General features: G+C 54.3%; 8 protein-coding genes across 8 annotated transcripts; 3 read left to right on the plus strand and 5 right to left on the minus strand.

The window, feature by feature from the left end:
• Nucleotides 1-729: 729 nt before the first annotated feature.
• Nucleotides 730-2,299, minus strand: CDEST_02606 (Putative terpenoid cyclases/protein prenyltransferase alpha-alpha toroid). The gene is made up of 2 exons (XM_062918765.1): nt 1,848-2,299; nt 730-1,782 (listed from the first exon to the last, which is right to left on the minus strand). Exons 1-2 carry the CDS (start codon nt 2,212-2,214, stop codon nt 1,157-1,159), a joined length of 993 nt encoding a protein of 330 aa, XP_062774816.1. The 5' UTR covers nt 2,215-2,299; the 3' UTR covers nt 730-1,156.
• A 4,628-nt stretch (nt 2,300-6,927) lies between these two features.
• Nucleotides 6,928-10,567, plus strand: CDEST_02607 (Putative Rho GTPase activation protein). Its single transcript, XM_062918766.1, has 3 exons — nt 6,928-7,908; nt 8,045-8,827; nt 8,885-10,567. Exons 1-3 carry the CDS (start codon nt 7,302-7,304, stop codon nt 9,637-9,639), a joined length of 2,145 nt encoding a protein of 714 aa, XP_062774817.1. The 5' UTR covers nt 6,928-7,301; the 3' UTR covers nt 9,640-10,567.
• A 1-nt stretch (nt 10,568) lies between these two features.
• CDEST_02608 (Putative ribosomal biogenesis regulatory protein) lies at nt 10,569-11,290 on the minus strand. The gene has a single exon (XM_062918767.1). The coding sequence runs from the start codon at nt 11,150-11,152 to the stop codon at nt 10,571-10,573; it is 582 nt and encodes a 193-aa protein (XP_062774818.1). The 5' UTR covers nt 11,153-11,290; the 3' UTR covers nt 10,569-10,570.
• Nucleotides 11,291-11,480: 190 nt separating this feature from the next.
• CDEST_02609 (DNA replication licensing factor MCM7) lies at nt 11,481-16,513 on the minus strand. The gene is made up of 6 exons (XM_062918768.1): nt 16,281-16,513; nt 15,965-16,209; nt 15,780-15,904; nt 13,780-15,727; nt 12,394-13,702; nt 11,481-12,331 (listed from the first exon to the last, which is right to left on the minus strand). Exons 1-5 carry the CDS (start codon nt 16,327-16,329, stop codon nt 13,631-13,633), a joined length of 2,439 nt encoding a protein of 812 aa, XP_062774819.1. The 5' UTR covers nt 16,330-16,513; the 3' UTR covers nt 11,481-12,331; nt 12,394-13,630.
• On the plus strand, nt 11,675-13,186 carry CDEST_02610 (Putative small ribosomal subunit protein mS29; the record flags this gene model as incomplete). The annotated part of the gene is made up of 2 exons (XM_062918769.1): nt 11,675-12,326; nt 12,396-13,186. 2 exons carry the CDS (start codon nt 11,675-11,677, stop codon nt 13,184-13,186), a joined length of 1,443 nt encoding a protein of 480 aa, XP_062774820.1.
• A 237-nt stretch (nt 16,514-16,750) lies between the features above and the next one.
• Nucleotides 16,751-20,868, plus strand: CDEST_02611 (Putative AAA+ ATPase domain, ATPase, AAA-type, core, aspartate decarboxylase-like domain superfamily). The gene is made up of 2 exons (XM_062918770.1): nt 16,751-17,101; nt 17,161-20,868. Exons 1-2 carry the CDS (start codon nt 16,985-16,987, stop codon nt 20,686-20,688), a joined length of 3,645 nt encoding a protein of 1,214 aa, XP_062774821.1. The 5' UTR covers nt 16,751-16,984; the 3' UTR covers nt 20,689-20,868.
• Nucleotides 20,855-21,670, minus strand: CDEST_02612 (uncharacterized protein). Its single transcript, XM_062918771.1, has one exon. The coding sequence runs from the start codon at nt 21,345-21,347 to the stop codon at nt 20,856-20,858; it is 492 nt and encodes a 163-aa protein (XP_062774822.1). The 5' UTR covers nt 21,348-21,670; the 3' UTR covers nt 20,855.
• A 1,283-nt stretch (nt 21,671-22,953) lies between these two features.
• On the minus strand, nt 22,954-24,894 carry CDEST_02613 (Putative SKP1/BTB/POZ domain superfamily protein; the record flags this gene model as incomplete). The annotated part of the gene is made up of 1 exon (XM_062918772.1): nt 22,954-24,894. One exon carries the CDS (start codon nt 24,892-24,894, stop codon nt 22,954-22,956), a length of 1,941 nt encoding a protein of 646 aa, XP_062774823.1.
• Nucleotides 24,895-26,776: the final 1,882 nt, after the last annotated feature.

Here is a 26,776-nt window from a genome sequence, read left to right on the forward strand (position 1 = left end):
CTACGAGACGGGCTGGTGGGAGTCGAGGTGGGTTGGAACAAAGAAAGAAGGGCAAAGATGTTGACGTGTTAGGAGAGGGAAAGGATCTGTTGTTGTGAAAGATTGGTGGAAAAGAAAAGGAACGCGTCGAGGTCGAGGTCGAGTTCGAGGTCGAGTTCGAGGTCGAGGTCGGTCGGTTGTTTGGTGAACGTGACGTCTAAGCATCCTACTTACCTAACCTGTATGTGGAGGCACACAGCAAGATCGCGAGGACGCTAACTACACCGAGTGCTAAGCACGTGATCTGGTGGCGGTCAAGTTCGAATCGGGAAGAGGGCGGGCGGTGTGACGGTTGGATATTGTGCGGCTCGGTTGGAAGGCGGTTGTACGATGTTGTTGTATGCTAGGGTTAAAACCATGCGTCTCACAAGGAGCTTTGGTACTCGGGGGCGTTCAATCAGGTCTGAACGTAACGCAGCCTTGGTTGAAGGGGCATATAATCGCCGTATAAGAATGCAGGCCTTCAAATATGAGGATGGGGAAACCCATGGCAGTAAGGAGTGGAATGCTGCTCGACGCGGTTTTCAGGGCTGGCTCGGGCATTTTCTCGCAACGGCCGACTAGTAGGCTTTCGCCTATGTCTCCCGGCCGGCATGTAATTCACGAATAGAGGCTACTGTGAGGGAAGCATATACATTCACTTACTGTGTCCAGGCGAAGATGGGCTGCTGTGTGTGTACATTTGGTGATAGCCAATGCGCGAAGGGCATTAGACTAGACGTCTTACAAGCACGCTCGCCCCACCACCCGAACAACTACCCACATCAAGATTTAGGTCGGGTCTCCCAAGATTTCCCCCCTTAGAGGCGCAGAGACCGATGGTTCCCAAGAGTTCGTGCATTGTTAGAAGTGATCGGCCCAGTCTCTAGTTCAACAATTATTTTGTCAAGTGTTCGAAGGCTGGCTCGCTCATGACAAATCGCAGAAGGTGACCGCGCAGCCCGGGAAAGAAGCCTACCCATTTACTCTTCTCTCGCCTTGTACCCGTGCTACCGTCATAAATCGGATTAGCAGATTATTGGATTACAAGAGGTATGCGTGTTTGTTAAGACGGCAGGGTCGCTGTCAGGCTGTACGTGTCGCGGGTATCCCAAATTCCTCGTCCGCCACGTGCCCCTCACGGCTTCCTCCCCAGCGCTCTGTCAATTGTTGGTTTAGGCATGCAGTATACCGGATCAACCGCCACCGTGCCCGGATAACCCAGCAGGCTCAGGCCCGTCATGCCGAAGCACGTGTGCCATACATCCACCGTGTTTCCAGGCCGATCCGATATACCCCCCAGTTCATGATCCTGACATTTGAGGATGAAAGTGATGAGCCTCTGCCGGTCGATCCAGTGCGTCCGCCCGATGATCTCCAGACTGCTCAGCACCCACCAACTGTAGCAGACGTCCTCATCCTTCTCAGGCCTCCCGTTCAGCCCACCGCCCGCGACCTGCCGCTCGCTGAGCCATCTCCCGAGCTTATCCGTTTCGACCAGGTCTAGCCGTCCTGCGATGGCAAGCGCCGCTACGCACGTGAAGATCTGGCCGGAGTGCGACTCGTCACCAGGGCTCACGCCGTAGCCGCCGTCGAAGTTGGTGCAGGCGACGATGTGCTGGACAGCTCTGTCGACATCGACGAGCGACATCATACCCAGGAGAGACAGGGCGTTCAACGCACCGTAGAGGAAGCGGGTGTCCTCCTCGCCCCACTCATCACCTGCAAATGTACCGCTTTCGCGGTTCTGGAGATCCGCGATGACTGTCCACAGCATGTTAGTGTTTTCTCCCGGCGTACGAGACTCAGTGGTGGCATTTGTTACTTACACTTGCCTACTTGCGCTTTCCCCTTGCCGCGCGCCTCCAGCTCATCCAAGGCGTCAATCATCACCAGAATCTGCACAGCACTAACTGTATACAGCATGTGAGCGTCGTGGCCAGGCGCGGCCCCGAATCCTCCGCTCTCATGCTGGCACGAGAGAACGAAGTCGATCGTTTCGTCACGGGGAAGCGCTTCAGGATGTCCGAGTAGATGGAGAGCGACCAAGCCCCAGTAAATGCCGCTCAGGCGCAGGTGCTCCGTCAGCCAGTAGTCGTACTCATCCTTGCGGGTGTCCAGACTCTGGACGTACTTCACGTGAGCCGCTGTTGCCAACCTGAGCCCGTCCGGCAGGTTTTTGAACTGAGCTGCCATGGCCTCGGCCACTTGTTGTCAGAGTTTAAAGGTTGGGCAGAGGATACTAAGTCGATCGAAACGGCAGAATCCCAAGATACACTACGTTGGGCAGTTACTCACTGAAGAGGTGAGGTTGGTCGCTTAGATAATGTCTCCAGCTCGGATCGGAAGGTTCCGCCGACTGCCGGACCAGGGTGCTCGCCCGCTACCATAAAGTTGATGTTTGACCCCTGGTGGCCTAGCTGCATCCCCGTTTTCCGAATGGACTATGCAATTGAATACAGGACGTGATAGCACCAGACTGCAAGCTCCCATCTCCTCCCGGGCGGCCTTGTGTCTAGCAGACAGCAAGTCCACGAGATCATCTTCTGCGCTTCCTTCTCTTTCTGAAACTAAGGCTTTCCCGCTCGGCCTCGAGCCAGCTGCTACATCGTCAATAAGTCACATGCGTCTAGAGGCCGCAGAAGCATGTGTACCATGCGACTGATTGACGGAACAAGTCTGACTTGGCCATGCAGCTACGGAGCGGAGCAACGCGTTGCACACCTTTCCCTCAATGCTCGAATGGAGCTAGCCTCCAAATCATCACGATGGGGGGTGGGTGATTTCGCGGTCTTACACCTTTTCCCAGGGCGTTATTTTGTCGCCGACGCCTCGATTCAATGTCCCCGGTCTTGATCCTTCGCCCCCCCTCCACCCCGACTTCCGAGGTCCAGTTGCTATTTTGAGGTGTCACTGTTGTTTTCGAGAAACATCTACGAGTGACTTACTTCAGTCCGCGGACATTGCGTCGGAGAACGAGATGGCAGGAAAGCATACCAGGTTTCAAGATCGACGACAAGGAAGTGCTGGTTTGGTTTCTTGAACCCTGATGCTCGACACTATGCAGGAAGACCGGCTATTCAGATCTTCGACGACCAGGGATAGAAAGGCTACATACATCATGCCGAGAGGGTAGAACAAAAAGGTGAGGCATCGGCCCTTTGGGGACAGCCGTTGCAGGCTTAATGCCAAGAAGAATATCGTACCTCGGAACAAACCATGGCAGATCGAGCACTCTTTTTGAGACGGCGCAGGCATGCCGGGCGGTTTCCCTAAGTACGAATATGCGTATTTGGACTTCAAGAACGGGGTCCCACTTCTCGATGTGTGACCTGGAATACATGCCACAATCAAGGGCGTGACTGCGGAAGCCACGGTGCCACGGTGCCATGTGCACATACCGGGGTTTGTTTTTTGGGCGTTCCTGTCCACATCGTTTGGGACGTGGATGACAGACAGTATCCGTGTCCCATGTCCGACGCCTCCAGCGCATCAAATCCACCATCGCGAGGGCTTGGCCAGCGCTTGTCAAGGAAACACAACCGAGTTTCAGAGTGATCAGTCGTGTGCCTGAACTAATCCTTTTTCGGACGGACTGGGGGGCGCACCCCGAGCTCGGCCCTGTCAGAATCTCCATCATTCGCATCGATATGGACAGTCTCAAGCATCAACTTGGGTGACACAATCACAAGTCACACAGGTCTTTTAGTGTCCGACGCCGTCGTTGTTGAGCGGCGAACGCATTGTGCATTTCGACCGTTCATTCTGATTTGAATGTATATGAATAAAAATCAGACGGCCACTCTATCGAGCGTATTGTGCCAACAGTGGGACGATTGATGGACGGGCCGATTTCAATGGTAATAGCACGCAAGCAGTCGTCTATTGCTCTAACGAGGTCGGTCATGATACCATCTTCAACTTACAAGCCACCACCACCAGGTTAGATGCTGGGAGAAGACAGATGACACAGCACGCACGTAGTTGGACAGAGTTTCCACATCCGCGCAGTGACCCGTCCGTCTCGATTTCATGGCGAACTCTGCCGAAGACCAACGCCCCCGTGACCTAAGTTTGCATGTTCAAGGTGTCTGCCAGCGAGATTTCCCACTCGATGCTTGAACCTACATGCTGTACAGTACATGGCAGAAACATGTCAGGTCAGGCCAATGCGAATGACAGATAATGCTGTTGGGATTCAACCCGTCCAGAAATCCAAAACTAGGAGGCGGGATATATGCCAAATGCCTTCTTGTGCCCGTGGTAGATGATAGTGTAACGCAATTTCTTCCTATCGGATTAGTGACCAGTTGGCAGGCTCTGACCGAGCAAAGGATAAGCATGTTGTTGGATGAACCAAGAAAGTCACCGACACCGGCTTCCAAATGCTCTGGAAGGGTTTAGATGTACGGAAAAACTGCACAGAGTGACTTGCCAGACATAATGCCAGATGTCTGTTTCTCTGTTGTCCGCATCTGCTACTGATCTTGTTCGTCATACCGGCTTTCTACCCACGCTGCCTCTTCTTTCAACCGCCCCTTCGTCCTCTCTCCTAACAAGATCACACATTCTTCTCAGTCTACTGCGACATTGATTGGGAAAGGAGATGCCCTTCATACAGCACAGCTTGATGCCTGAGAAGGGTCCATATATATGTGGATGGCCGTTCTGTGCAGGAACTGCTGTGCTGTAGTGTGATGTTGGTTCCGCACCCGCTGTACCGGTTTAGGGGTATCTGAACCCAGGAGGCCAGGTGGCTGTGAAATAGGGAACAGGGAGGCGTTGCGGCGTTCAAAGCTCACATTGTGGCCAGAGAGCTCCCCTAGAGAGCAATGCTTTGCAGTGTTCCTGGCGAGTCCAGTGCGTGGTTAACGACAGAAACAATTGCGTTTCGGATCTTTGGTCTCCGGGCAGCCCTGTGAGCAGAGTTGCATCAGAAGTATGTATTACTTGGTAAGTCGGCAACATTTGGAGGAGAGCAGATAGTCAACGGCCTAGCCATCTCATCATCCATCATAGACTCATCAAGGATGACCCAGCCGGGGGTGGGCTCCCCACAATCAAAGCTGTGTTGCCCAAATGGCCCAGAGCGTGTCGCAGGCTGAGTCTGAGTATGCCCCCTTGCGAACACAGACAGGTTGGAAGTGAGGGAGAGTGTTGACGTTTCTCTTCCCGTGTCACTGGGCACAGATCGAAAGAGTTGTCCAGTAACTGAGCGTGAGGCCGGGCGTCAATAATGGAGCGAATGGTTTGGCTGTCATTACTGAATCGACAAGGTTGGATTCCAGCTTGGTCGTGCTTCATATAGTTCCACAGGTCTTTCTCAATCGGGATCACTTCTCACGAACATGGCTTCTCAATAGCTCGAGCAACGCCAAATGTCAAACAGACGTGCGCCGCCCAGTCGACACTAGCAAGCAGCCGGTTCCTGATCTGTGCGCGAGCGACTGACTGAAGTCTGACGGACGGACAAGCGAGCCGTTGACGTTGACCTTCCCAGTCGAAGCCAGCCAGGTGGAGTTGAGCAACTAGTTGGGCCGCAAGCAGCCAGAGCTTCTGGGACGCCTCCGCCAGACCGCCGGTTGAGGCAATCGGAGGAGCAGGCCAGGGATGGATGACCAAGCAAGGAGGCGTGTTGGAAGAATGCAGCTGTCTCCAACCATAAAGGCGCATTGGAGTCCAACTGCCAGCAATGAGCTGAGGAAGACGGAAGGGTTGGGTAGTAGTAATTAAAGCAAGATCAAGCTAAGCGACAATGCCGGTTGCAATGAATAGCTGCGCTGTTAGAATTCTTTGCGTGGACGCAATTGTAGTGATGTTTCTCCCCAGTACCCTCCCTTAGGCACCTATTTTGATGGAGTTTGATGGACAGTTTGGGACGAGAACAGCGAACAGCCCATTGAGCACAGCCTGTGGCCACTACCTACCTACCTAGGTAGGCCCGGATATACCCCCACAGCTACACCTGACTGCCCATCCTACCTAACCTTCCCACCCAGTGCTTGCCTGAATTCCCACAAGCTGGAGCCGGCCCTCCCTGTCTTGCTGCCTTCTGCACCCTTGCTCCTTCCTCCTGGTGTCGATGCCGTCTGCATCCTACCTCCGCCATGTCACATTCAGGGTCAGATCCACACCGGGTAACCACAACGCCTGCCAGTGAAAGTTTCTCCCCCTCCCTCCTTCCAGCATTGCCTAATTTTCTGTCTTCCTCTCCACCCCTCACCCCCTCCCACAACACGACAACACACACAAGAGTTACTCTCTCTCTGTCTCTCCTTGCTTGGAGACGCAAGCGCTTCCCCTTGTACCTGTACCTTACATATTGCCTTTCTTGGCCTTTGGCTTTGGGTACAGACACAACGCTAGTTGCACCGGCTCCCTAGCCCCTCGACACTGGCACCGGCACCACCAGTACCTCTGTTTCTCTTGCATTCTGTCCATTGCCTCCTCCCCTTCGCTTTTCCTTTTTGCTAAAACAATTGAACCCGTCTTGTCTGCAACCACTGGCTGCTTGTGCCCAGAACGCAATCTGGATTGACTTGGAGCAAGTCAAGTCAAAGACGGCATCTTTGGCCATCAAGTCCAACTCACCCATTTGCACATAGTCGCTTCAGCCTACCTCGAGCCTCCTCATTCTCCTCCTCCACCGACTTCCAACGCTTCAGTACAGGTTGGGCTACCTTTTGTGCCTCTGTCAACCGTCGCAGATACTCCAATCTGCCTTCCCCTCAGTATCCCTGACAGATGCGTGATCTGTCTGTTCCAGTGCGCGCACCGAAACAGTTGGCTATCCTGCAGCAGACAACAAATCAGGACAGGGACTGTTTCTGGGACTCCTTGCTCATCTTATCGCAACATCTGATCCCATCCTAATCCTGCTCCGGGTCCCGTCACTGCCCCTGCGTCCCTCGCTGTGTTGCTTCCTCTGCTTCCAGCCAGGTACTGCACATCTAGCTAGCCAGCCGCCAGCGTGCATCATCTTTGCTGCACAGACACACAGACACGCAGAAATACGGATATACAGAGAGAGAGGGGGAGTACTACCTGTACCGTACCTCTGCCCCCCCTCTCCCCGAGGGCTTGCTTCCATCATCCTATTTGATTCATACGGCACAGATACCTAAGCTGGGTTAACCTGACCTTGTTGAGGAGCTCCCTCTGGCTCTACATCTGGCTCTCTACCCTCTCTCTGGATCTGTTCAGGTACTCATCCTTGACCGCCCCCCCTCCAAAACTCCTATTTTACTCAGCTACCCGAAAAGAGGCACATTAATTTCCTTGCCATGGGTCGCAGGCCTGCACCACAGCCGCTGACGCTGTCGGAATCCCAGCCTGCCGCCGACCAGCCTGAAGACGTCGTCCCGCGCTCTGCTGAAACTCTCGCCTATGCCGTTCCTCCAAGCGCCGGCTCCAACTCGCAATCTTCTCCCAGATCCCCGCGCTCTCCCTTTAGGTTCACTCCGAAAAGGCCCAGCGCCAGTGGCAAGCAGTCCCTTCAGTTGACCGACGAGCATCGAAACTTTGAAGACGACGGCTTTCAGCAGTATCAACCCATCTCCTCTGCCCTCCATCGCGCTTCCGAAGACACGCCCCCTCGCCAGCATCACCACCAGAACCCCATCAGCCCCCGGACGCACCGCCCCGACGACGCCCCCAACAAGACTACCACCTCGTCTTCCTCCTCCAAAGGCGGCGGCTTCTTTTTCAATTTCTCAAAGGCCTCCAGGTCGTCCCAATCTCTCGCATCCTCTCCTTCACCCTCGCCTTCACACCCTCAGCGTCAGAACCAGCAACAAGCTCCCATCCCAAATACTGACTCGAGGGGCCAAAGTATGCCGAGGGGCCCCGACAATGCTCCTATGGGCAGTGACCAACCCACCCAACCTTCAGGTACGAGAATAACTTTCCTTCTTGAGACCGCAGTGTCCACTGCCTGTGCAGCCGGGGCCCACTACTTGATCCATCCCCCGTTTCGCCTATCGTGAGACCATTTCTCCAGCCGTTGACCCGTATCCCATTTGACTAGCAGAACCATCCTACGCCGAGCACGCCGTCCAAAAGCCCGCACCCGTTCTGCCGTCCAAGTCCGACGTCTCAATAGCCTCCGTTGCCGACTACGACCCTTCTCCTGCCCAGCCATCCTCTACGAAGAAGAGCAAATCCAAGCCTTTCGGTCTTTTGAGCCGCAACAAGTCGCTTCGCGACAAGGACGGCTCAGGTTCTAGAGACAAGCAGCCAAGCCCCGTGCCTGTCGCAATCAACGACCCCGAACCGTCGCATTATTTGGCAGGCCGCAACCAATCGCTCGCTACACCCGCCACCGGATCCGACAGGTCTCACAAAGAGATGGTTAACTCGACTGGGCGGAACCACTCGGAAGACCGCGCGTCGTCTCGAGACATGGGCAACAAGGAAAACCAGAAGGAAAAGGATCATCACCACCCCCGGTCAAATTCCTCGTCGCAGAACGGTGGCTTTTTTGGTGGATTGAAGAGCGGAAGGGACATGCTCAGCAACCGGTTGTTTGGCAAGAGCGGTCGCAGTGGGAGCACGACGGAAAGGGAGCCAGTCATCGACGACGAGCACTACGTACTGAAGACGATCAACTTGCCTCTTGTCGAACAGACGCGTCGCACACGGATTTCGAAGCGCTTGGAGGATTCGAGAGACAAGACCGAGTTCTGGATGCCAGCATTCCCATGGCGCGCGATCGACTACTTGAATTACAAAGGCTGCGATGTCGAAGGGCTTTATCGTGTGCCGGGAAGCGGGCCGCAAATCAAGAAGTGGCAGAGAAGGTTTGACGAAGGTTGGTGCACTCGTGTCCACTCATCCGCAGCGTTTGGTTTACTAATGACCTGGCAAGAGTACGACGTCAATCTGTTTGAACAGCCAGACCTTTACGACATCAACATCATTGGCTCCATGCTTAAGGCGTGGCTACGAGAATTGCCTGACGAGCTATTCCCTAAAGCAGCCCAGGAGCGCGTCGCGAGGGAATGCGTCGGCTACGAAACCGTGCCTCCGCTCCTGATTGAAGAGTTGTCTAACCTGTCGCCGTTCAACTACTATCTTCTCTTTGCCATCACCTGCCATCTCAGCCTGCTTCTGGCGCACTCCGACAAGAACAAGATGGACTTCCGAAACCTATGCATTTGCTTTCAGCCATGCATGAAGATTGACGCATTCTGTTTCAGGTTCTTGGTTTGCGACTGGCGCGACTGCTGGAAAGGGTGCAAGAACGAGGCAAAGTTCATCGAGCAGGAGTACCAGCTGTTCGACCAACCGCCCCCGAAAGGTCTGTCGGAGCCGCGCAAGCCCTCTCGCGAGACTACAGAGGAGCCGGCGCAGGAAGAGCCAGCTCCCACTACGACAGTGGAGGAGAGGGCGGGGTCGTCTTCCGAAAGCAGCAAGCAGTCGAGTGCCAGCACCGAGCAGCAAGCCAAGGACCGACGGCCTAAAAAAAAGCCCCTCCAACTTTCCGAGTCAAACGGTAGCGTCGCATCCAATTCGACAATGTCCACGACACTCACCATTGACAGCAGCCGGGACGCACCCAGGGGCTCCAACGACTTGCGGCCCTTGTCACCCATCAAACCCCTTTCACCACTCGGTTTCTAGATGCTAGGTCCGAGAGCTCTCCAGTTTCTTTCATCCATCGAATACCCAGGCGGAACTCGTGTGTATATGATATGGAACGCTTCAGCATCATCAACAACATCATCACTGACGACGATATCACGCCATTGACGACTTTCGTTCTTTCCAAACCCCTTTCCCAGACTCGGGGCCGTGAAAAAACACGGACCGAACGGGCGACTACCACGGGCCCATCTCTCATGCAGACCCGGAAATTACACACTGGGTTTCGCTTCGTTTGCGACACAGCATCATGCTATTTGGTATACCCCCAGGGCATCGAATCGTATCACAAAAGCCGTCGATTTTGCTGTTTTCCAGGAAACTGCCTTGGTTGACTTTGCATCAACAAACAGATACCTGGCGACCAGAACTACTAGGGAGCGGTCAACGCTCGTTGTGGCTTCTAGGTTTGGGTACCTAATTTTTCTTTCTCCTTTTGTGAAGTGCCGCGAATATAGCGATGTTTGGTCTTTTGTAGCATGGCAGGACAGGACGAGCCAGGAGCATTCATTAAATGCTGGTAAAGGCAAGCGGCGTGGGTGCAGGGATGGGTCTCACTCAGGTCACGAACACATGACTGCAGGGGTTTCGTGGAATCTCTGTACATTACAGGAGAGCTTTTGTATGTAGAACGAAGGGGATGAGCGCGCGGCAACGGCCACGTCGGGCTCCCTCTCCCTTGCGAAAAACGGAGGAAGACAAAGTTCACAATACGGAGACTGTTGCCCGCCCAAACATCGGTTTGTTATCGCAGCCAGGAACTGTGGCCCGCGAGGCGATTTTTTCCTTTTGAGAACCCGACGCCCAAGCCGTAGAGACTGGAAATGACTAACCACCGTGAAACGCCGTATCCATGAGCCGAACCCGAAGCATTACAAACAAAACCTCATCCTCCTTCCCAAGCTTTTGTCTACCGCTTCCCCGACTCGCGCTGGTTCTTCCTCATTTTCCTCTCGTTGCGCTTGATCCTCTCCTTTCTTTCCCTGCGCTTGTCACCCTGAACCGTGGTACCCTCCTTGCGGTTCATCTCCTCCTTGGGGTCAACCTCAACCAGCCAGTCGTCCTCGCCCTTCTTGTTCATGCCCTTGTAACCCCACTTGGCGCGCCACTCCTTGGTGTCCTCGTCGTAGACGAGGTTGCGGCGCTGCTCACGGGTCTTGGGCTTGATGCCGCGCTTGGCGGCAAAGCGCTCCCACTTGGTGGGCTCCTTGGGCTTCGGCACTGGCTTCTCGCGCGGGAGCGCCGTCGAGGGGGCAGGCAGCGACAGCAAGACGCCGTCGGTGGTGCTCTGGAGCGGGCAGGTCGTGAGCAATTGGTTGATGAGTGCCTGTGCGCCATCACGGGCCGTAGCGGCGAGGGAATCCTCGATCGCCGACTTGTCGAGCTCGACGGGGTTGGGGTCGTTGGCCATGAGCAGGCCAAGATCGAAGGTGTACGGCGTCGGTTTGTTGACTGCGACGGGCAGCTTGGGGCGCGAAATAGGGAGCGCCATTGCTGAAACTCGTGTCGCGGGCTGTGATGTGTTGCGATATCGTCTTGGTTTGTCTGGTCGCTCAGATGGGTTGGGCGTGTTGTGGTGGTATTCTTTCTGGCTGTAGAGGTAAGTGAGACTCTGCAGTCCCAAGTGGGATATCCCAGAACTTTTTCTCTACTTGGAAATTTTGGCTGGCGAACTCTCACTGATAGCGATAAGAAAACGGATCAACTACCACCGCAACGCCGACAGTCAGCGCAGCCAATCAGCATTACAATTGGCCGGAGCGAGCCAGGGGGCGTGTGATTAACGCCCCGAGAATTTACCAGCATCGAACTTTTTGGGGGTTGAGCTGCCGGGACAGAACATCACACGACGACGACCCAGCTACCCAAGGGCGACTCGACGAGCTGCCTCGGACGGAACGCAACGCCCCTCTAATCCGAATGGCTTGATCGTAACACGGCCATCTTTGAAAAACGATCAAAAAGCACCCTATTCGAGCTCGCCCTTCTGCCCCCTTCCGTAATCGCACCCACAATGGCTTCCGCCGCCAACTGTGCGCGGTGCCTCACCAGGCCCACGACGATCGCAGCAGCAGCGCCTCGGATCCTCTCGCAGCGAATCGTGCCCATCATCACGTCGTACTCCTCGGCTACCGGAGTCGCGCCGTTCTCGACCTCGTCTGCCGACTCCGCCGCCGCCCGTCGGGTGACGTATATTGGAAAGCACATCCGTCGCGGCAAGATCAACCAGAACGCGCGCAAGAAGCGGGACACCGCCAGGGTCAAGAAGCCGGCTCCCGGAGAGAGAAAGGCCTTCCGCAAACGTATCACGCTGAGCAACAACAATGCTCTGGCCGTCGAGGGCCTCCAGGATGTCGGCAGAGAGACGCTGGCCGTGGCGGAGAACAAGGGCTCTGTTGTTGCCTTGCCGGATCAGTTGGTCGACCAGCTCCGGACGCTCGAAGCGTTCAAGACCACTCAGAACTGGGGTCTATTCCGCAGGCCGCACATGCTCGTTCGGGGGGAGACGGTGAAGCTCGTAAAGAGGCTAGACGGCGCCGTCAATGAGAGGCAGACGCTGAGGATGGTGTTGACGGGTGACAAGGTTGTGGGAAAGAGCATGTTGCTGCTGCAGGGCTTGTCCCACGCGTTGTTGAACAATTGGGTTGTCATTAACATTCCCGAAGGCAAGCTTTCCTGGGAACACCCAGTCTAATTGGCTCACTCAGAGACGCCCTCTCACTGACACTTTACAGCCCAAGATCTCACCAACTCCAACACGGACTACAGTCCGGTCCCCAACACCAAGCCCCTCCAGTTCTACCAGCCGACCTACTGCTTCAGTCTCCTCCAGCAGATCGTCAAGGCCAATGGCCCCATCCTGAAGCAGCACAAGATCTCCAAGGAGTACCCCGAGCTTCTACACGTCCCCAAGGACGGCACCTTGCTCGACATTGCTACGGCCGCAAAGGAGCCTGAGTTCGCCTGGCCCGCCTTCCAGGCCCTTTGGCACGAGCTTACCACGGCCCCCGACGGTCCGCCCGTCTTTCTCGGACTTGATGGCCTCTCCCACATCATGAAGATTTCGGCCTATCGCGACCCGTCCTTCAACCTCGTGCACTCGCATGACCTCACACTCGTCCGGCTGTTCGTCGACGCCCTTTCTGGCAAGACTCCGCTCGCCAACGGCGGTGCCGTCATCGCTGCCACGAGCCGCAGCAATGCGCCCCGCTCCCCGTCCATGGAGCTCGCCCTGGCCCAGTCTGCCGCCGCCGCTGCCGACCTGCACGTCCCCACTCCGGACCCCTACAACAAGGGCTACGACGACCGCGTCTACGAGGCCGTCCGCGGCGTTGAGACCTTCAACGTGAGCGGTATCAGTCGCGAGGAGGCACGCGCCGTGATGGAGTACTGGGCCGCCAGCGGCCTCATGCGCGCGCGCATCGATGAGACCACCGTCGCGGAGAAGTGGACAATCTCCGGTGGTGGTGTTCTCGGCGAACTGGAGCGGGCGAGCTTGCTGAACTCGCGTATGCTGCAGTACTAAGGAAGAAAGAAAGTAAGGTCAGTCCAGTTGTCAAGAACAGCGCGAGGACGTCATGTATACATGTACTAGTTTACCAAGATGCCACTGTAGAAGGGGTATAGTTTTGTATTATACAATCACATCTAAAAAAAACATAGGAATTCAAGCTGTTGCCACTGCCGGATCACGTCTTTCGCGAGACTATTGTCAGTGGAGGGGTACCGGCAACTCAAGTCGATGATGACTCGGGTTATTCATTATTCTGTTTCGTACGACTGAGCCAAACCCGTTGACTACCCTTGCGTCCCACGTCTCTCCTTCTTATCTTTAACCAAACGCCAAAATGCCCAAAGCTTCATTGTCTTTTTGTTTTGCAGAAGCAAATGCATTGTTAAAACAAGTTTTGTGCCAGTACACTGCGGAACCACCCCAACAAGACCGCCTCCAACCAATGCAACGGGCTGATTACTCGTCCCTCTCTGCGCCGTTGGAGGTGATGAACACCAACCTCGTGCCGTTTCCGGCAGTTTGCCAAACCTATTTGGTGGATGGTTAGCGTGCGGTTCTTTTGAGGTTTGGGGGGGGGGTAACGAAAGGGGGTGGCAAAAACTCACATCGAGCTCGTTGTACTCCTCCAGAGCAGAGAGCCACTGGTCCTCGGTGAACCCCTTGGCGATGACACGCTCCTTGACCTTACGCAGGCTGAGCTCGACACCAAGCTCCTCGTCGTCGTCGTCGGCGTCGTCGGCACGGCAGGCGCCGCTGTCGGCGAGGGTCTTGACGAGGTTGTATATCCTGCTGCTGGCGTTGAGGCGCCTGCGGCCGTTGGCACTTTGCTCTGCAGCGAGACTCTCCTTGGAGGCCTCGATAAGGCGCAGGGCTTCGTCGACGTCGTCGTGGGTGACCTCGTTGCTGAAGCGCAGGCGTGCGAGTGCTTGGGCAAGACGGACGACACCGAGAAGGGTACGCGGTGTAGTGTGGCTAAACTGCTCACCCTTCTTTTCGGCGCGCTTCTGCTGGCCACGCATGCGGACATATGTCTTGGAGATGTACTCGGAGACGGCGGCGGGGACGACAGGGCGATAGGTGCGGGCCTGAGCAACATAAGAGCGGACCTCGTGCGGGGAGAAGACAACGGACTCGGTGCCAATATCCGGGTGGCGTTGATGCATGTGGACGTAGGCAACGTGTTTGGCGAGCTGGGCATCGGACTCGCGGGACGGAGTGTCAAGAAGGAGGAAGAGGACGTCGAAACGGGAGAGTAGGGCGGCGGGAAGGTTGATGTTCTCGACGGGGGAAATACGGGGGTTATACCGACCGTAGATAGGGTTGGCGGCGGCGAGGATGGATGTACGAGCGTTGAGGGTTGTGGAGATACCCGCCTTGGAGATGGAGATGGTCTGTTGCTCCATAACCTCGTGGATGGCGGTACGGTCATTATCGTCCATTTTGTCGAACTCGTCGATGCAGCAGATACCATTGTCGGCAAGGACAAGGGCACCGCCCTCAAGGACCATTTCGTCGGTGACGGGATCGCGCATAACAGCAGCAGTAAGACCGACACCACTTGAACCGCGGCCGGAGGTGTAGACACCACGAGGGGCGACCTTAGAGATGTACTTTAGCAGTTGAGACTTGGCCACACCGGGATCACCCATGAGACAGATGTTGATGTCTCCACGAATCTTCATGCCGTCCTTCACCTCCTTTGTTACACCGCCGATAAGCAGAAGGAGTAGGGCTTTCTTGACGTCAAGGTGACCGAAAATCTCAGGGGCGATAGATTTGGCGAGGAGCTCGTACACCTGGCCGGACTGTCTGTACTGATCAATGCGGCGCACCAGAGCCGGGTCGACGATCATCTCAGAGTACGCCTTCTTGTGCTGAACAATGTAGTGGGCCTCGAGGTAGGTGTCGGTTAGGAGACCGGCCTTCATCGCCTTAAAGCCAGTGTAGGGTGTGGGAAGAAAGATGCCTGATATGTCGACGACATCACCAGGATTGACTTTGCGGACGGAAGTGCCGTAGCACAGAACGGTCAGAGTCCGTGGAATCTGGCCGATAGGGACCTGCTCAGCAAGTTCTTGGACCTTGACCTCCTGGAAGGGCAGGAACTTGGAGGCCCTTGAGGAGGGGTGAAGCTGGCCCTTGGCCTGGTTCTTCTTGCAGTCCTCGGAGGGGCACATGGTCAGGGGCCCATATGACTTGTCGTTGACCGGTTGGAAGATTTCGCAGCCACATCGGTCGCAAGTGTATGCGCTGACCTGGACGATAGGTTTGACATCGGAGACTCGCGTGGCAATCGCGCGGATGGTGATCAGGTGGCCCAGGTTCTCGCCCTTGACCTCTCGCACAGCAAGTGCCTTGGCAGGGTGGGTGGGTGTCTCAGACCGCGGCTTGAAGGCGAGGGTATACCTACGAGTGAGCTCGGCGGGAAACTTGTCATCAGCAACCGTCGGATCAGGGAGCTGGCCGTCGACAGGCTCGGTAGCGGCTCTCTGCAGAGCCTCATTCCTCCTAGTTCTGCGTTCCATGAGAACATCCAATACATCATCCTTGAAGCTGCCGAAATGTTAGGGAGGATTTGGAGAAAGGAGCCTTGCGTGAATCATACTTCGTGTCAACGCTGGGTTTGGGCATGAGCTTGTCAACTGCTCTTGACATGAGTTCAACATAATGCTTAGTGTTCATCTCGATAGACTGCACCAGCTGAAGCTCGTCGCCAAGTGATGCTTCAAACTTTAGAAGAACGTCAGACCTGGTTGGTAAAGAGGAAGGGTACGTGGTAGAGCAACTCACGCTTGCCAAATCGTCCAAATCAACTGTGACCTCGTCAATTTTGCGGTCTGCCAGCTGCTGCATCATGACCTTGTATTTGGGCCCCGGTGCAGTCCTTGACTGCCGACGGATCTCGCGTGTCTCGTCATCCTCCATCAGCTCGTCGTCGCTGAAGTCATCTTCATCTATCGTGATGTTTCCAAGCGCATGCGAAATTGTTTGCTCTGGCGACGCCTTGAAGTCTTGGAGAAAGGATTCCAGGGCCGCTGTGGTATGTTAGCACTCCGTCGCGATGATGGCGCATAGGGGGGCAGGGTTGGCAGGAGTGCAAACGTACTTTGCTGCGCTTCATAGGCTACAGGCGCCTTGAACTGACGAAGCGCCATCTTGGTAGACTCTGTAAGATCACGGCGGTAAGATTTTCCCAGTCCTTAGTGACAATCTCAAGGGTCGGATGGCAACGCAGTTTTGTATTGGGTGTGTTTTGTTTTGTGACGACAGCGGGGAGTCGTCTTGGGTATTCGTACGGTTGTGCAGCTATCGAATTGAAGATTGTTTGGCGCCGGGTGGGGGGTTGGGAAGAATCGAATGTGAGATCGATGCGACCAGGGGTTAGAAATTGGCCGGGCGACACGGCCGACGCGAAAGAGTCGCGTCGAGTGGACGCGCACTCGAGCCACAACGGTTAATTGATTTCTTTACAAGCCACAGCAAGCCAGCTGGCTTCTCAGCCACACTGGCTGTGGTGCTAGGTCAACGAGCCGTCCTCCAGACGAGGTACGTGCTTATCCTGCTTCCCCGTGTTCGGATCCAATGGGGGTGGATGCCACTTTCCATGCCGGGAGTGCCTCGGCGTCGGCACATGCCAGGGTCACTTTCGGCTGAACTCTCCTTCCTCTATTCGTACAGCTCCAACAGCTCGAGTTCCGGTCCCCCTCTGCAGCGACTTTTGCAACAGTCGTTATCCCGCTTGTTTCTCTCTACATAGACCGCATATCCTTTCACCTGTTCTTATGGACTGCTGACAGCTCAATTGCAGTCATGGCTTCCAGGCGCAATGCGCAGTCGACTCCGGCCGAAATCTCCCTGGCTCATCTCAAGAACTGCTTTGTCAACCTCCCCGCATCCTTGGTGTCACTGCTTGTCAACGTCAACACCGTAAGACATTGGTCCTCCTCCACTCTTTGTGCGCGCGATCCTGACGTCCCATTCTCTAGCCTATCCAAAATGTGGTCGTCGAACTAAGCTACCGCCCATCCGCGAGCGGCTCCGGCGCATCCCAACAACGGTCTATTTTCGTCGGATGGACAGGCATGCCGAGCAAGCGCAAGGCTGCACCAATAGTCGGACGCGATGGTATCAATGGCGGGAGGGGAGGCACTTCCTCGCGTGATCAAGAAGTCGCCCAAGTCGAGATTGATGCGACGCTAGCCAGCACGTTGGGTCTCACAGACGGACAGAGAGTTACAGCCTCAATACATGTCGACCCACCCGTCGCGCATACTATCAACATCGAGCCTCTTACGCCAGAAGACTGGGAAATGATCGAACTGCACGCGAACTTTCTTGAGATCAATCTCTTGAATCAAGTACGAGCGTTGCCGAATCCCGCCTTCACCTCGGGCTCCGGCTCGCTGGTCCCTCCTCACGCCTTGACCTTGCACCTTTCGCCGACATCGACAGCAAACGTCAATGTCATTTCCCTCGGCCCTACACCGGCCGCCGATGTTGCTTTTGTCAAGATTTCCCCCGACGCCGAGGTCATTGTTGCCCCGAAGGTCCGGGCCAAGACGTCGCATTCCTTAGGGGAAAATCGTAGTGTGGCAAGCACGTCCAAGTCCAAACGCAGCGGTGCTAGTACAGTGCGGCGGCGAAGTGCGCGGGAAGAGCGCAAGCCTGCTTTGTGCCTGCGTGGAGTCGCCCGCTCAGCTTGCGCAGATTGGTTTGACGAGGACCTGACGACCCAGGATTTTAGTGTTTGGGTGGACCGCGATATACTGTACACCAAGGATTTCAGGGGCGTCAACTATGTGTCAGTCAATATTTTGCGACCTACACGACAAGCGATCTCTACGCAGAAACCCCAGCAAGACGCCGAACAGTCTGCGAGCACGTCCAAGGTAACAACAAAGGTCGTGGCGAACCTACGCGCTTGGGACGATCCTCCTGATGGCAATACGATCGCCCTCTCACCAGCACTGTCTTCGACACTAGGATTCGCGGGATCTGTGGGTGGGATTGTAAAGATCGAACCAGCGCCCCAGCAATGGCCGTTAGATGCGGTGCAAAAGTTGATCATCCAGCCATTTGCCGCCTCGAAAAAGTCCTCAGAGGGTTTGAAGTTTGGCGGCGAATCCAAGGCTGGGAAGGAGGAGGCATCCAAGCAATTCAAGCACCTGTACGGCGACCGTAAAGGCTCTTCCTCTCTCCTCAGCGGGCCTCTGACAGATGGCTCTGTAATCGGACTTTTCGAAGGCTTGGAGGCTCCTCAGGGCTGGGAGGGAGGCATCATCAAATTCGAACCGCCAGCCATCAACAGCGACCCATTGAGGTCGTCAACCCGATGGGTACTGGGGCTGAGTGAAAAGATCCCCATCGACATCCGAGACCCGGTTCCGCGGCCATCGTGGATGAACGACGACGGCATCGCCGAACTTCAGCCATCCTACGAGGGTCAGCTTGTCGGCATTGACAAGCTGTTGCAGGACCTTCGAAGTCATCTTTCGCACCTTTCCTCTACTCTCCTCACCGGTGCTCTGGGGTCCGGTAAAACTGCTGTTGCACGGTCCTTAGCTCATGAGCTTGGCAAAGACCTTCTCTTCCACACTACTTACTTCTCATGCCGAAAACTTGTAAACGACGAGACAAGAATCGCAACTATAAAGGATACCCTGAATCAAGTATTCATGTCAGCAAGTTGGGGTGCCAGATTGGGGGGCAAGGCACTTGTGGTCTTGGACGATTTGGACAAGCTGTGCCCTGTAGAAACGGAACTGCAAGTTGGCAATGATAACGGAAGAAGTCGCCAAATCAGTGAAATTGTCGGGTCAACCATCCGCCAATATTGCAGCGTAGAGACAGGCGTTGTTGTGTTGGCAACTGCAGAAGGCAAAGATTCTCTAAACAATGTCATCATTGGCGGGCATGTAGTCCGCGAGATCGTGGACTTGAAGGCGCCAAACAAGGACACGAGACGCAAGGTTATGGAGAGCATTGTCAGGCAAGATTCCATCACCGCTGAAGACTTGCCGTGCGCACCTCAGAATGGCAGTCGTCCCACCACAGCCGACGGAAGCACTGCAGGCGAAGACAGCGCCTGGATGGACGCCGGAAGTCAAGGCAGCCGAGAGAACCGGAATGGTGCCATTGGTGGATTCATGCTGGACGCCGACTTGGACTTCCTAGATATTGCTGGTCTCACGGATGGCTACATGCCAGGCGATATCAGCCTTCTGGTCGCAAGGGCGAGAAATGAGGCCATCATCAGGTCAGTGAATGATTCTCCATCCGAAAGCGAAGGAGGCGCGGTGCATTTGAGTCGCGTAGACTTCGACAACGCCCTCAAAGGCTTCACGCCAGCTTCTCTGAGGAACGTTTCCCTGCAACACTCGACCACCACCTTTAGCTCCATCGGTGGCTTGCAAGAAACTCGCAAGGTTCTCTTGGAGACTCTGCAGTACCCAACCAAGTATGCACCTATTTTCGAGCAATGTCCGCTTCGACTGCGTTCCGGCTTGCTGTTATACGGCTACCCTGGTTGTGGCAAGACGTTGCTGGCAAGTGCTGTTGCTGGAGAATGCGGACTCAACTTCATCAGTGTCAAGGGACCTGAAATCCTCAATAAGTACATTGGCGCGTCGGAAAAGAGCGTCCGTGATCTCTTTGAGCGTGCGTCGGCTGCAAAGCCCTGCGTTCTATTCTTCGACGAGTTTGACTCAATCGCTCCCAAGCGTGGACACGACTCTACGGGCGTTACGGACAGAGTCGTGAATCAGCTTCTCACGCAAATGGACGGTGCCGAAGGCCTTTCGGGAGTATACGTGCTCGCGGCGACGTCCCGCCCAGACTTAATCGACCCTGCTCTGCTTCGTCCTGGACGCTTGGACAAGTCTCTGCTCTGCGACATGCCTATGCTGGAGGATCGCGTTGACATTCTGAAATCACTCTCTAGCAAGGTCAAGCTTAGCGAAGAGCTGACCGAGTCGGACGGCGCGTGGGCCGACATTGCTCGCAAGACAGAGGGATTTTCCGGCGCGGATCTCCAAGCTCTCGTGTCCAATTCACAGCTGGAGGCGATCCACGATGTCCTGGGCGATGCTGACCCCGCCCCGACGACGAACGGCAAGGTCAACGGGAAATCTTCCCCGTCGCAAGGCTCCGTTCCCAGCTTTGTGCAATTCCGTTATGGCCAAGACACCGCGCCATCCACCAAACCCCTCAGCCGACAAGCAGAGCTGGCCGAGAACGCAGCCATCCTCGCTAAACTGGAGAGCATTCGGCTTGCTCGAAAGAGGGTGAAGCATTCTCAGCGTACAGAAGGGGACGCCAGGCTGGCCAACGATAAGGAGGTCGTCGTCAAGCTAGAGCACTTGATGAAGGCCCTCGAAAGCACCAGGTCCAGTATTAGCACCCAGGAACGGGCGAGACTGCAGAGGATCTACCGCGAGTTTGTCGTGGGTCGAAGTGGTGAGATGAAGGATGGCCAAGGGAGCATGGAAATCGGCGGGCGAAGCAGCCTCATGTGAGGAGCCACCTACACTACACGTTGCTGCATCCTAAAACTTGCATCGTCTCGGCCACGGCTGTGTACAAATTGGAGACTCTATTTATTGCCAGATACGCCTCCAATCTTGATTGGTTTACCCTGATACTTTCATCTACCATGCCCTTGAAAACCTTCCACTTAATCTCTTTACGTTTTGCCCTCCAAGATCTTCTTGTGGAAGTCTTTCCAGTTCGCCTCGCACTGCCCCTTGACAACGTTCGCCAAAAACCTTGAGCACTTGATCTCGACAACCTCCTCCAGCTCCAACCCACCGCCGATGACGTCCTTGACGCGCCAACGCGTCTCCAGCATGACGCCAAGCGGGCAGCTCGTGCGGACGAAGCTGCCGTCCTTAGTGAAGGTGAACTCGTAGTCGCTGACGGCGTCGCGGTCCCAGATGCCCTTTGGCAGGAGGGTGGGCACGCTGTCAGTGACGGTGTAGCATTGCGTTCCGGCGACGGGCTCGATGTCCTGGGGCACTGTGGGCGGGATCTCGAGCGTGCGCTTCGAGTAGTCCTTCATGTTGGGGTCACACTTGATGTGGTGCTCGGCGTCATGGATGAGGGCGATGGCGTCCTCGCGCGACATGCCTGCCGGCAGAGGGGTGGCGTGGGTGAGGGTCACTGTCGTGTTCAGCATGTTTTTGGTGGGATGGGGATTGATCTTGGTCAGAAATCCAAGCGTATATCGAGTTGCAGTTGTCGCAGTCTATTACGTGTTTCTCTGTCTTGTGTCTTGTGTTCTGTTTCAAACTGGCGAGTGCTGTAAGACGCAAAGAGGTGAGCAACAGCCTTCTTGGGAGATTGGTGACGACAAAGAAAGCTGCGGCCTCTTGATCGAGTACTTATCCAAACAAAGAAACTCAAAAGTGAAGACACAAACAACTCGGCGCGTCCCTATGGCCTAGAGTGCCGCTTTCGGGGGGGGGTAAGCATGTGATACACTTGATGTGTCAAACCGGGAATACCGGTCGGTTTCTTCCCACGGACCCGAAGACGCGGCGGGAGGGCGACGGGCTTCCTTCGCAGCGCTCACCCCCCCCCCCCCCCCCCCCCCCCCCCCTTTTTTTTTTCTCCCTCTTTCCCCCTACTTTCTTTTCTATTTTCTCAAATTTTCCATCAGTAAGCCTAGGGAGCGAACTTCCCCGCATCCCAAAAGAGCCAAGACGAGAGGGCAAGCAAACAAAGAAGGAAAGCTGCACCGCCGCCGTCTGAATCATGTCTTGCCAGGGGTAGGGGGGGGAGGAGGGGGTACCCTTGGTGGCCTAGCGCCTCGGATTCAGGAACTTTAATCCGACTTCACTGGAATCATGCAAGTGTAAAAGGCATTGATTGAAATCACGATACAAAGGAGGATCCAGAGGCACATCAATGTCGGTTCAGCGGCGAAAGATGACGTGCCCCAACGCCGGACTGTGGACATTGCCAATGAGAGGGGTTGTGTGATCTCGCCGGGGCCTGAGCATTTAAGGTCCGGGTCTGTATGCGGATGCGGATGCGGATGCGGATGCGGATACGGAGAGACGGCGTGGGTCGGTCTGCTGCTTCCGCATGGAACCCCAGGGCCGATGTACCGGCATCGCCTAATGATGTTGCGGGAGGGGACTCCGGCTTGTGACAAGATCCACAGCCATTCTTCATTCTGACTTCGAAGACTCGGAACATTGACCTGTCCAGGAAATGAGAAGACTTTCGTCTGCAGTTCAACGGCCACTAAGCAGAAGAACTACAAGGCCAAGTTGCGTCGTCTTCTTGCACGGTGTTTCGGCGTCGTTGTAGCTTGCATCACCTGTCATTGGCACACTCCAACACAGCTGGCAATTGATTCCAATAACGGCTACTTGACTAGATAGAGAGTACCGTCATTGGGCTGGAGCTGAACTTGTTCTCAAGGGCATTGACGGGTGCTGGGAAGCCGAGCGCGTAGAGTCCCTAAAGAACAACAGCGGAACCAACCTTGTGGCCCAAGGCATTGAATCAACACCACTTCGAAAGCCCTGGTGTGTAGCCCCAGTGTCCCTCAACCCCTCTTCATGATTGGTCCTTGAAGCATGAGGACTGAGTTTCTGACGAACCATTCCAATGCCATAGCCGTTCCTTGTCCTAACCAACAATCTCTGAAGACAAAAGATCACGGATTTCATCGAACCGATACGTCATTCCCACTTCTAATGATGGGAAAAATCCTGGGAACTCAGACATCGAAAAAAAAAAAAGGGTAAAAGACGTGTGACGTGGCCCAGCCCCTAGACACGACGCAGCTTGTCCATGTTTACATTAATCATCTTTTCGGTGGTAAAAAGAGCAGCCGCGCCGCCCATGTCAATCTTGAAGCCCTCAAAGTTATCTTCCCTGCCCTTGTGGCCAGAGTTCTCGTCGACAACGCCAGAGATCATGTAAGAGTGATTGCCCATCAGGCGCTGGTCGTGTATCCACGCTTGATCGTGAGGGATCATCAGCTTCTGATGTATAACCTGGGTCTCCACAACTTCATGGAACTCCCGAGCCGCAATCCAGGCCTCGAGGTCGTAGAGCATGTAATGGTGAGCCTGTTGCATGATCATAGAGTACATAGCATAGTCGAAGCCATTGCGGGCGTCCCAGAAAAGCGGGTAGAGATCAGTTCGCAAGTACCGAAGAATGTGGGCGAACAGATCGCCATCGTTTTCAATGTGAAAGACGCCATCGCAATACCAGTTGCGAAAGTCAATGGAAAACAGCTGTCTGAACCAGGGGCTCTTCTCGAGAATCTCGAAGCTGGTAACGAAGCGACGACCGCCAACTTCAAGCTTAACCTGGGATCTGTATCGGGGAGTCAGGGCAAACCCAGTCGGCAAGTTGGACCGCTCCGGAACATTTCGACCAAAGAAGGTCTGGCTTGGAGGAACCGGCGAAGCATTCTGGTCTCCGGGGGTCCCCGTGAACGCAGCGCCGGTGTTCGGAGTGCTCGCGCCGAAGCTCATACTTGCGGTGGTGTCGTCGTTCATGTGGGGGTTGGCATTCCTGTCGAACTTGGCGTTCGAGTTAGTGGCGGGAGTTTCGGAGTATTGACTGCCATCAGTGGATGTGGTACTCTCGGCGTAGTTGAAGACATGGGGATGTACGCCCTGATCGTTCGAGAGCACCTCGGGGTATTGACGAGACCAAAGAGGGTTGGTGTAATAACCTGGCTCCTTTTCCGGCTGAAAGAGCGTTGGCTTTCCGTCTTTGATCCAGATCTTAGGTTCAGATCCCTTGTTCCAGATGACAGGCGACAGGAAGGATTCGTGCGCTCCCGTCATACCGGCAACATTTGGCTTGATAGTCCTGTCAGAACCATCCGAGTCTGCATTCTCGGAACCGTCGTTTTCGTACTTGCTGGAAGACGCAATAGCGAAGCGAACCTTCTTTTCAGCCAACGTCTTTTCTGAGGCCGGAGTTCTGAGCACTTCATGCAAGAGGGTAGAAGTGGGGTTAGACGTCGAATTCAGGGGTTGTTTCCCCTCAGAAGACGCTTCATCACCACAGGGCATCTCAAGGACGGAACCAGGCTCAGTGTATGAGGTCGAAGAAAGAATAGGGCCTTTCTCAGTTACTCTCGAATCGCTGCACTGAGTCTTGGGAACTTTGAATAAGGCCTCCGATGACTTGAAGGTGGTCGATGACAGAATATGAGTGTCATCAGCTGTAGCCTTGACTGACTGGGAGGCTTTAGCAGGGTTTCTAGGAAAACTACTTGAGTTGTAAGAGGTCGATGGGAGTATCTGAAATTCTTCGCATTGCTTTTCATCGGGTTTTGACGGCTGGTCAAAGATAACCGCCTGCGTCTCGCCGTTTGCGCCAACATACTTCTTGCCGAAGCGGCTGTTGGGATCGTCATTGGGTGGGGGGGCACAAGACGAACTCGGGGGAACAACGGCGTCTGCAGTGGTTTTGTCCACGATCTTGAAGGAGCTCGAGGCTCTCTTGTGGCGATGAATCGGTGGCTTCATGTCACGCCTTGGGGCCATGAGGCTCGGAACGGTCCCGTGTGAGGCGTCAATGGCAGAATAATCGTTGTCGGAAGTTTGGCCAACGGTCAATCGATTATCTGTGCCTTCGGAGGCAATTAAGTACTGGCTAGATTCGGCAAATTCGACGGCTTCAGTAGTCTTAAAAGTAGAAGCAGTCGTGCTGGCAGCAGTAGCGGCGTTGAGTTCCAGTGCCATCTTTTCACCACTGGCATGGTGAGCAGTGACGCTGACAGGGTTCGATCTTTGATCCATTTTTTCATCGCCATTACTCTTGTGGGAACCAGAGTGCTTCTGTAACTTTTGGCATTGCGCAGGCGATTGTATTGTGTCGCTTTTGATAAGTTCTTCTTCCTTCTTCGAGGCGGTCGGGTGCTGAGCTGTATCCCGAGCGGTATCGCCAGCTCCTTCGGATCCGCGACCGAAGAGCGCAGAGAAACGGCTTTTGCAACTCTTCTTGCCACCTGAGGAGCTAGGAGAGGCAATATGCTTATCGCGATATCTTTTGTACGACATTGAGTTTGTCAGCGCGGGTTTGGAAATTTTAGGAGAGGATATTCCAGTCTTGGCTGGCGGGGTTCGAGTCTGTTATTTGTTAGAATGATGTACAATTCAAGGAAACAATGGAAGGGAACCAGTTTTGTTTTCATACTACTTACTTCGACGGTTTCTCTGGTGTAAAACGGGTCCTCCACCGCTGATTGACGTGCTTCTGCTGCAGTGAAGCGCGGACAGTGGTCATATGAAGGAGAGGTCTGGGGTCGCCATGGCGATGCCAGATCGCTAGCAGTCACCACCATGTTGGATGCAACAGTCACTCTTAGTGAACAGATAGAAGAGGTTTTTCCTATAAATATCAGATAAATATCAGTCAGAAAGCAAGATTGTGAACAGATAAGCTTCGCACAAGTACTCACAAGGTCTTTGTGTTGGACAATGTGTTAATCTTTCACCAGTGAAGAATGGTTGGTCTGGTTCATGAACAGGAACTCTTACCTTTGAGAAACACAAGTCTTGTCTGTCTGAACGTTTTAGAGAAACTGAATTTTGTGTTGAGGAGATGATTTGGTTTTTGCTATAGTTGGTGTCTAAAGATTTTGTGTGTAAGCCTGGCAGGTTTTGTTTTCTGTGCAAAAGGATGAAGACTGACTACCTAGGTGAGTAGGTTACCCCCGATATAGACTAAAAAATTATAGGTAGGGTAAGTAAGGTAGGTAGTGAGGTATGAACGTTAGAGGAAGGAGCAGCCCTCCGTTGTTGGCAAGGAAGGTACAAAATATCCCAGGGGTCGTTCTTACCTCCTTTTTATTTTTATTTTTTACACTAATCGTTCAACTCAAGCTACCTACTATGACCACAGCTTACACTTCACTTAAAGTACCTACCTTACCTAGGTACCTACCTACCTACCTACCTGCCTAGTCGACATTAGTACTGAAGCGGGGGAAAAAAGAAGAAAAATGTGCAACGTCGTTTAGCAAAGTTCGACGTGTTAGCTGCCTGTAGAGCATCTTCCCCAAAACAGTATTCGTTTGGTGGATTCAATATCATAATGCAATTATCTTTAGTTAATCTTGATCCCGGAATGTAGGCATACGGCTTGTAACGAGTTCCCCAGTGTGGTCGCTCTACAGCCTTTGGCGTTGAACTATTTTGTTTGAAATTGACACCCCAAGCAAATGGATCCCCTGTTTCCTTGGCGAAGCAGCTCTCATGGGGTGGATGAATATTTCAATGTCTACAGTTGCCTGCTACCCACAATACATTCCCTGTAGATTTATCAATTCATTCAGCTCACATATGCCCCCTTTCTTCCATTACATTCTGATGTGTATCAAAAGACCCTTGCCGACGGACATGGAATCATACATAGAATATCCCTCATAAAGGTCATCTTATCAGGTGCCCAAAGGCCCTTGGACTAACACTTGGACCATACATGGGATACGCATAGATATTGTCATTTCTGAAGGTCTTCAGACTTGATTTCGTCATCTTAAGACACCTATCTAGGAACTTCGCTGGTCCCCTACAAACCTTTGATTCCGATCCATCTAACCACTAGAAGAAGCTCAGGAAG

Source organism: Colletotrichum destructivum, chromosome 2 (assembly GCF_034447905.1).
Source record: "Colletotrichum destructivum chromosome 2, complete sequence".
NCBI lineage: Eukaryota > Fungi > Ascomycota > Sordariomycetes > Glomerellales > Glomerellaceae > Colletotrichum > Colletotrichum destructivum.